This window comes from Lepisosteus oculatus, chromosome 11, assembly GCF_040954835.1.
Source record: "Lepisosteus oculatus isolate fLepOcu1 chromosome 11, fLepOcu1.hap2, whole genome shotgun sequence".
NCBI classification, from domain to species: domain Eukaryota; kingdom Metazoa; phylum Chordata; class Actinopteri; order Semionotiformes; family Lepisosteidae; genus Lepisosteus; species Lepisosteus oculatus.
Window position 1 is genome coordinate 20,791,440 of NC_090706.1, and position 9,777 is coordinate 20,801,216.

At 33.7% G+C, this 9,777-nt stretch overlaps 1 protein-coding gene across 1 annotated transcript in view; it reads left to right on the forward strand.

Annotated features, from left to right (window-relative positions):
• Window positions 1-9,523, forward strand: part of LOC102688304 (complement C3) — an 84,820-nt gene extending 75,297 nt beyond the window's left edge. Inside the window, exons 39-41 of the mRNA XM_069195920.1 lie at window positions 6,732-6,809; window positions 7,369-7,504; window positions 9,111-9,523. Of these exons, the coding sequence (XP_069052021.1) occupies window positions 6,732-6,809; window positions 7,369-7,504; window positions 9,111-9,252 (356 nt within the window). The 3' untranslated portion in view covers window positions 9,253-9,523. The remainder of the gene's footprint in view (window positions 1-6,731; window positions 6,810-7,368; window positions 7,505-9,110) is intronic.
• Window positions 9,524-9,777: the final 254 nt, after the last annotated feature.

Here is a 9,777-nt window from a genome sequence, read left to right on the forward strand (position 1 = left end):
CTTAGTAGCTGAGCATAAAAAGAATAGGAGCATACTGTAATGCGTGTGAAGGCCATAAACGATATTAATTTTGGAACATAAACATACAGTATATGGCTGGTCTCGGAACTTTAAAGTAAAAAATACACACCAGTATTCCATTTCTCCCTAAACATTTTAAGCATCGAAGTCTTTAACTAACGTGATACCGGAGTCAACAAGCATACTTTTAGAATTTGATTAAAAGGGAATATAATATGGAATCGCATATCTAAAGAATTTAATAATGATATGATTATATTCATGTACTGCGACAGGGCTGTGTAGGGCTGTTTCGCCTCCCTCTTCATGCGACTTCCCTTTTAGTCTACTGGTCTTTTAACAAACATTTCTTTGAAAAAATAGAATAGCGATATTTTGGACAATCAATTGACTTTTATATTTCAAAATATCACTACATGATGGATTCTAAGTCATTTTTGATAACAATGAATAGTCACCTTCTTCCCTTCTGACAACTGTCCCTGCTTCTGCTTACTGCTTCTATTGTGTGTGTGTGTAATAGAGTAAATGTATATAGAGAAATGAAGGCTGGACAGTATGCATTACAATATAAACATTTATATTGATTTAAATCGTGTTTTGATTTAAATCGCAAACTCGTGTTTAATTATATTTGTTTTTTAATCATAATCAGGCTAATGCAACATAAATTGATACAGTATCTTTGTATTAATAACGATATAATTATATTCATGTACTGCGACAGGGCTGTGTAGGGCTGTTTCGCCTCTCTCTTCATGCTACTGTACCAGGAAGAGGATTTCTTTCTATTTGAAACGTGTATTTTAAAAGTTTAAGAAATAAAAACCTTACAGCGTACACAGATTTCTAAACTGATCAGGATCATTATCTTTGTCTTATGCATAATAATGTTCACCGCTCTGTACAGCAAATTAATAATAAACTTTATTTTATATAGCGTTTTAAATGAATAAGTAATTAGATTGCTCATAAACCTAATCACTTGCTTTTTCTTTTTATTTAGGCTCAGATTTCAACTATAGATCGTATTATTAATAACCATAATAACAACCAATCAAAAAAAACAACCATATAAACATAATACCAACCAAAAACATAGATAACGACCACAATACAAAATCAAATATATCAAACCATTATACTCTCGCAAATTCCTCCAATTATCATAATCCCGCCCCTTATGCAAAACTAAACCCTCCTCCCATCCCAGTTTATCCTCTTTATCATAAACAAAATCCACCTCAATTTTCAACATAAAGCATTACACAAAATCAATACCTCAACACTCCATACTCAACAATGATAATTCACAAACAACCAGAACATGTAACTCCACATTCCCAAACAGACCTCATTTCCATAGCCCCTTATGCAAAACCAACATCCCTCCCCTGTTCTCTCTCTCCCCTGGCGTTTGTAATCGTTTTTATTTTCAAATAAACAAAGTCATGTATTTTAAAAATCTTAAGATTTTTATATTTATGTTTTTATTTAGTGGTTTCATTAGTGACAAAGGCTAAAAGGGCTTTTATGTAAACCATGTTTGCTATTAATTCATTCAGGGCTAAAGTATGTTCATTGTCTTCAAATGAAAGAAGGGTTCCTTTCGCCGTAGTCGGGTTGAAATTAGAAGCTTGCTACGCCCGGACTGTTACACCAACGTATTAGCATGTTAAAGCGATTTCATTGAGGAGCCTCGCCTTTCTTAACTAGTACTGTACTTACTGGGTTTTGTTTTTTGGGGGGGAGGTGTCTTTCACTGGAAATCTCGCCTGCTTCTACTTTGAAAATACCTGTGAAACCGGTTTAATCCGTCACAGCCAGCACTCCTGCAGAGAGGGGGTTGTACTTGCAGTGTATACAGTAGATGTGAAAGCCAGAGCCGACCTCTACGCCGCCCACGTGTTATGCTTTTCCTTAATGTCTAAGCCGGAAGACATCATTATATCTCATTTTGTATTTCATTTTAAAAAAATCATTTGCCCAGCCTAACAGTATTGTTGTTATTGTTTTTAACCTGTAAAGCGCTTTGAGGAGCCACCTTTAAAGGCGCCATATACAATAAAGTTCATTATTATTACTATTTTTAATTTGCTGGACAGAGAGGTGAACATTATTACACAGAAGTCAAAGAAAGCGATTTACGTTGCATTGTGCATTGTGCTGCTGTACTACAGTTTTAAATAATTAAAAGTCTAAACAGTATCAGCTTTATTTATGGGTTTTAAATAAAGGCGATTTAAACACGATTTAAATCAATATAAATGTTTATATTGTTACGCCTAGGTGACTATTCATTGTTATTAAAATGACTTAAATTCGATCATGTTGTGACATTTAGAAATATAAATTTGTTTGGTGCGAGTGAGGTTTTTTTCCCCCAACAACCTTCCCGAGGAGCTATAAATATTTTAAATAAATACACACAGTATTGCTCATAAGGTCTGCTATCTGAGGTCCAGTTATTTAGATGCATACATCTTATTTTATCTCAGCTTTTCAGCTGAGATACACAGATCATACATAAACAATGCAGTAAAAAAAATGTTTCATCAAGTATTTAATCATTAGGTATAACAGTTTCCCTTTAGGCCTCTGAAAACACCACCTTCTACCTTGTGAATACCAGTACCTCCTAATTGTCTAAAGGCTTTATTTAAAAAAAAAACACGCTCTGCAGAAAAGGGGATGGTTGTTAGGTCAGCTTCAGTTTTACATGTACAGTACACATTTGATTTCATTAAAATTATGAGGTACCCTGTATCTACAGGACTCAAGAGGCTCTCAGTCATGTCACTTTGCAGTTGATGTCTCCTAGAGGTTCCTAGATTCTTATTATAAATGAAAGAAACAGCATACAGTGGGACTTTTTCAAAAACGGGGAACAAATTTCAACATCCGACTGCACCGAGCACACAAATATTGGTTCTAGGTTCCTGAATCACCTTTGCTCCCTGGATCATTGCTTTTAACCATTTACACAAGGTTTTTACTGTAAAGCACTTTCACAGCTCAACATAAATGGACCTTCTGGGGCACAGGCTTTAAAGGAGCGTTTTAAAAAAAACAGACTTTGCCTTTCCTGTTATAAGCTATTCTTTTAGCATATGACAAGCATGCCCTTATTATGGCGATATCCTCCTAAACATTGGAGAAATAACTCTAGAAGTTCAATTAAAACAGAAATGCTTCAAATCACTTGGGATACAACAAAAAAGTGGTGTATTATAAAGTGTGTTAAAAATGTAGCTAGTTTGTTTTCATACCTTAGATTATAATAAAACCTCACCATTTAACACCAACAGGTGTTTTCTTGAAGTCTGCTAACTTCAAAGTTTATGGTTTGGCTTTTGTGTATAATGATAGTGAATTGCATTGGAAAACTTAAAATCTCTCACATTAAATTGGCTACAAATGCAAGAATTCAACCAGATATTCTTACTTGTAAAATGTTTACTGTTGCATTGCAGTTAGTTAATGTAGTTAGTCCATAGTCAGCAATCTAAACTTTATTGTAAAGCTTTAATGATTGATGTTGTCCCAGTAACCTTTAGAAATACTATAGTACTTCACGAATGCTTTGTGTGTTTGGAAATCTTTTGAGTAAAAGTCTTTCACAAAGAAATAGGATGGTATAATTCTTATAATTGCTTAGTGATTGTATTTGGAAGATTATGGACTAAACAGACTTCAGGGATGTCAGTGGATCATTGTGCTATTTGGAATTATTCCAAAAATCAAGTGACCTCTTTGCTGTAGTATCTTTAGTATTATTTATTTAGTATTAATAAATCATAGATTTATTAAAGTCGTGCGATGTGTAAGCGGGATATGTAAAATAATGTAAAATAAAGTTTTTTATTATTGTTATAGAGAAACATGATCAGATTTTCCCTGGTTCAGAAAAAAGATGATTAAAATCTGTAATCTTTCCACTTGTACTGTATGTCATCGGACATTAACGAGTACAACCCCCTCTCTGCTGGAGTGCTGGCTGTGACGAATTAAACCGGTTTCACAGGTATTTTCAAAGTAGGAAGAACAGTGTTAACTGGTAGCTAGGCTCCTCAATGAAATCGCTTTAACATGCTAATGCGTTGGTGTAACAGTCCGGGAGTGGCAAGCTTCCAATGTCAACTCGACTCGATTGGAAGACAATGAACGTATTTTAGCCCTAAATGAATTAATAGCAAACATGGTTTACATAAAATACATTTTTCCAAGAAAGTTTATAATAATGCAATCTATAGTTGAAATTTGAGCCTAAATATAAAGGAAAAGCATTTTCAGAGAGCAATCACGCTGTGTTTATGTAGAAAAAGCGATTAGGTTTATGAGCAATCTAATTACCTATTCGCTTAAAACGCTATATAAAATAAAGCTTATTTAGAGATGAATGATAAGTGTCGCAGTTTAAATAAATAATTTCGTAGGAGGGCTTGGACAGATTCCAAGTGCATTTTTGCAATTTACATTGCATTGTCCAATGTGCTGCTGTAATACAGTTTAGAATACAGTTAGTCTAAACTTTATCAGCTTTATTTATGGGTTGCAATTTAGAAAAAGTCAAAAACCGCACTCAAAATTCAATTTAGAGCTTTCTGGCAAGAGGAGACACCCACATTATAATGTAACATGCCACTGTTTGTGCATGAACAAAGTTATACTGCAATTTTCCTTAGATACGCGATTAAAAAATAATAATTTTTTGAATCCCCGGCGGAACAGACTCCATAAGAATCAGCGCTTTTATACAGTATATCGCCTTTAAACACATATATTTAAACACGCGTTTACGATTTAAATCAAAACGCGATTCAAATCAATATAAATGTTTATTTTGTAACGCATAGGTAATTATTCATTGTTATTAAAAAGACTTAAATTCGATCATGTTGTGATATTTAGAAATATAAATTTGTTTGGTGCGAGTGAGGTTTTATTTAATCTCTGACCAAGGGAAACGTTTCATTTTTTCAAAGAAATGTTTGTTTAAAAATAAAGTCATAGTTCCATGGGATTCAATCACAGACCATGTGACATGGGAGTCAGGAAACTAACACACAGCGCCACCAGATTTGATAACGCTATAAAAACGCTATAAAATAATGTGACTAGGCACAGAACAAGTTTACAGTACAGAACAATAATAAATGCTGACCATGACTTTAGAAGCATAAATTACCTTACACTCAATTTAAACACAAGCCGTCTTTAGCCCTCTAAGCTGGTTCATACAGAAATGTAGAGATCCAGGCTCAGAACACACTTCATTAGTGAATACATATGCAGGACAACTAGAGAAGACGTTTTACAGAGGATGGATTTTTAGAAACATCCCATCAGTGACATCACTGAAGTCAACTCCTAGGTACTGTAACTGTCATGTGGATAGTTTCACAAGAATCAGACAAAGGTTTAAAAGCATCGCTTGTTCTAGATAAAACTGCAAAAAAAAACAACAACCCATAATGTACTTCTTTGCGGCTCTGTTTGCCCAAATCATATATTGAGAATTTAGAAAACAATATTTTGTAACCAAAATCCGCAATATGGAAACAGAACCTGTGTAATTGTTGATAGATGATGTACTCGTAACATTTTTACAAGACAAACTACAACATTTAAAAAATGACTTGTATGTACTTGATATCTCTAATCAATCCACGGTGACATTGTTAAAGCAGAGTCCCAGCACAAAACGAAACTAAAACGCCCTGGGCATACCGTTTCGCGCTTTTATTAGTTGCTCAAAAGTAATTTGACCGTATGAAATGCATAATATAAACCTAGAAACATATACGTGAGCAGTATTTACGTAGTATCGGTGTTAAGACATACCTCTCAAATACTGTAAATCAAGTTAAAAATATCTCAAGACCGATTCTGGTCATAATGAAATCATGTTTCGTGTATGTTTTCTTTAAAGTACCGAGACCAGCCATATACTGTATGTTTATGTTCCAAAATTAATATTGTTTATGGCCTTCACACGCGTTGCAGTATGCTCCTATTCTTTTTATGCTCATTTACTAAGATTTCCCTTCAGTGGTAAATTTCCATATGAATATTCAATACTTAAACGGGCACAGTTAAGACATTAAATATACATATACATACTGTATACAGTACAGTTTGCATACGGTAATATGTTCCTAAATCAATCTCTTTTATGAGCATGTGAAAGGCATGGTGAATCGATTCTCAAAAATTACTGTACTTTGCATGATTGGAAAAAAATGCGTGATTGCGAAAAGCTGTGGTGTTACTTTTACAAAGACGGTCAATGAAAAAAAGAAGGTGGACCAGGGCATACTTTGAGTTTACACTTACAGCTTGTCCAAGGTCATTCATTATTAATACTATTAGTAATATCTTCGTTAAAGACTGATGGCCACAGCTCAAACATGAGAGGTTGAGCTTTATTAGCTCCACCTTGCGGAAATTCCGGATACTATTATTTTGCTAGCGGTATTTACCGGTAACTAGCGGTTGACTGCGTACAGCGTACCGGAAAAAAATGCGGTATCGCCTGCGCATTTTTAATGGCTGCATCTGTATATCATTACACTGTTCAGCTTTGATACAGTTTTACGATATCTCTTGTCAGAGAGCCTCTGATGTAAAGATGTAGATCTAAGTGTTATAATATGCCTTTAATCTACAATATAAATTTGAATTTTAAATCCAATTATCTCTTTTTGCAGTTTACAAAGTCAAGCTTGTTGAATTTGTCCAGTCCTCTGATAAATACATAATGCTCATTGAGGATGTGATCAAAGAAGGTAAATCAAGTTTATTTTTTATCCTTCAGTTTACTTGTTATTAAAATAAAATAAAATAAGTAAATAAATAATAAATAAGTAGAAGTAATAGCAAAAATAATACCTATTAGCATGATCTCATCTTCCTTGTTTATTGCAGTTCATGGATGAGGTATGCCTGAAATAAAAGTGAAATTTGAAAATAATCGGTAATTAAATCATGTATCACAACACGAAATTGCATGAAAATATAGAATAAAAACTCCTCTAATTTTTGTTAACATAAATTGTCATCTATTTTTTTAAGGCACTATAGCCGTTAGTTTAGTTGTTTTCAAATTGTTCCAGCCTTATTTCATATTACACTTATTTTCATGAAATAAAAATAAAAGCAAATAAAATCGCACTGCATCCACAGAGCTACATTTTTTTTCTGGTATAATCAAATAGATTATAATTGGGAAATCATATCCCAAACATGTTTAAAATAAAGTTGATAAGCATATTTTTAGATGGTATACTGTAATTCTCTGTTTTCCACTCCAATCCCATTGACTTCTTTGTGCCTCTTATTTTCTAGGAAGTGATACTGGAGTCAGGGAAAAGATGAGATCATTTGTCTCTCATTCCACTTGCAGAGAAACCCTGGGATTTGAAAAGAATAGAAGTTATCTCATCATGGGGAAATCTGTGGACTTGATTAACACAAATGAAGGGTGTGTTATTAGAAAATAAGACTTTAAAGCAACTGCAGATCCCTAATGAAACCTAAAAATCTTGAAACATCATACTGAGACTTCTTTATTACCTGTTTACTGAGAAACAGAAGAGGATTACTGAGCAGAAGTGTCATGTTTTTCAGTTTACTGATTTAATTAATAATCAATTTTCTCTAATATTACATATTTGTGATATACAATTTTACTTATTAAATTATTATGTTTTTAGAGAGTACATAAAACTCAGTTATTTTAATAACACTCAATGACAAATTAGCTTTTTTATTCTTTATTTTATTTAGCTGCAACAACAGTTCTTAAATTATTAACATATATCATTAACAGATTCTCAGGCATTTTCTAGCTCACATGGTGAGAATTTTAAATGTCATTTTCTAGTTTTCTAGTATATTTATGACCTTTTCTGAAATATTAAACAGCAGGTCTAACTTTGGAACTATACATGCCTGATCTCCCAGCAGTAGTTAGAGCAAAACACTAAGTGTATATGAAATCAGAGTGACAAAGATTACCTAGGTTCATAGAATTGAAGGTATAACAAACAGATGGTTGTAAAATAGAACTCCACTGGTTTGCAAATTTAGAAAATGCTTATTTTAATAGAACAGTGGTAGGGCATATACCACCTATGCATGCACATGGATAATGAGGGGGTTGGCATCAGCTGTGAGATCCCAGTTTCCCTGTTTAAGATTAGTTAAGAAGTGAGGTCAGCAGAGTTATACACACTCTAGCATACAGGTATGTTGCAGTGAGTTTCAGAGAAGCCGGGGCTCAGGGGGAGGTGAATGAACGTGCTAGAACCTGGAATGGGTGGGGTTCCAGCAGCAGTTCTGAAGAGGATTGGCAATTGAAAATTGTTTTAATCAGTCTGTTATGAGTGTGTGAAAGAGAACAGAGCTCACTGCTCATGATGTCTGTGTGACTTCTGTGAGTGTCAAAGAGAGTAACTGGCTCAGTTGGTTTTTGTGTCAGCACACCGATAAACAGAAATAGGGGAAAAGAGCGTGACCAGACAAACTAAAGGGGTACAAGATGAGGTGATTGCCACTGCTACTGACTTGGAAAAGGGGGGCAGATGTGTGGGTACCCTGCAGCAGTATGTGGTAGTAGTGAAAACTAGTGCTGTGTGTAACTGTGCAAGTTGACCTGATTTGTAAACGTTAGTCCACTTAAGTACATAAGTTGAGTGTGTCTGTTATGTGAGGCTCCCCAAATTAACATCATGCTCCCTGATATCTGCCATGTATCAAATTGAAAATAAAAAAAAACTACACATTACATTTTGTTGAGTTTTCTAGTAAATCTTTGAATTATTTAAAAGTATGCTAAGTAGCCCCCGTGTTTTGGTAACTAAGGTTACAATTGGTTTCACAATTGTAAGTACGTCTGCAATACACAAGTTTACATAAGTCAAGGTTTAAATAATTTATAATGAATATTTATATCTATACTTTATTTGTAAAAATCAACTAATTAGACAAATACTGTCTATGAAAAAACAAGTGGTAGAATTCCTGGTGTATTTTGCCCTGCTATTCAGGCAGAACATTTAAATTCTATCCTTTTTCCTCTATTACAGGTTTGTGTATTTCATTGGCAGTGGAACATGGATTGAGTTGTGGCCAACAGATGTGGAGTGTCAAAGCCTAATATTCCAAACCAAATGCGAACAGATTAAGGAAGTTGCATCAGAACTCCTGAACTTTGGTTGCCCTAATTAATATTCTGTTAAAACATTAACTCAACATATAGTGTGAAAGAATGAACATCATTTTGCCTTAAACATGTCTATACTTCTCTGAACTTTTAGATACTTCAGGCTTTTTGGTTGGCTGCTTTGTTTTATAATTTCTGTGTTAAAATGTAATACTATTTTACTTCATTGTGAATGTATGACCAAGTATTTTTCTAGAAGTTTATATTAACCAATGAAGACACATTTCACATGCATGTCCATTGCTTCTATAAATACCAATAAAGCTATCAACAAGGTGTTATTGCCTTTTAGGGTCAACAATTTGATTCACTGCATTTTCCTGAAAAAACAACAGCTGCATGAAGCAAAATATAAATAAATGAAGTTTTGCTAATTATTTATTAAATGTAGTAATTATACACTACATCGACACAATAGTACAGATATATAAGAATTATTTATAATAAATTTCTCCTTTGTTGTTGCATGTGTTCCTCTTCTAAAAAAATGGCAAAGATTTGATTTTTTTCCGTATTAATCATCTATCCAT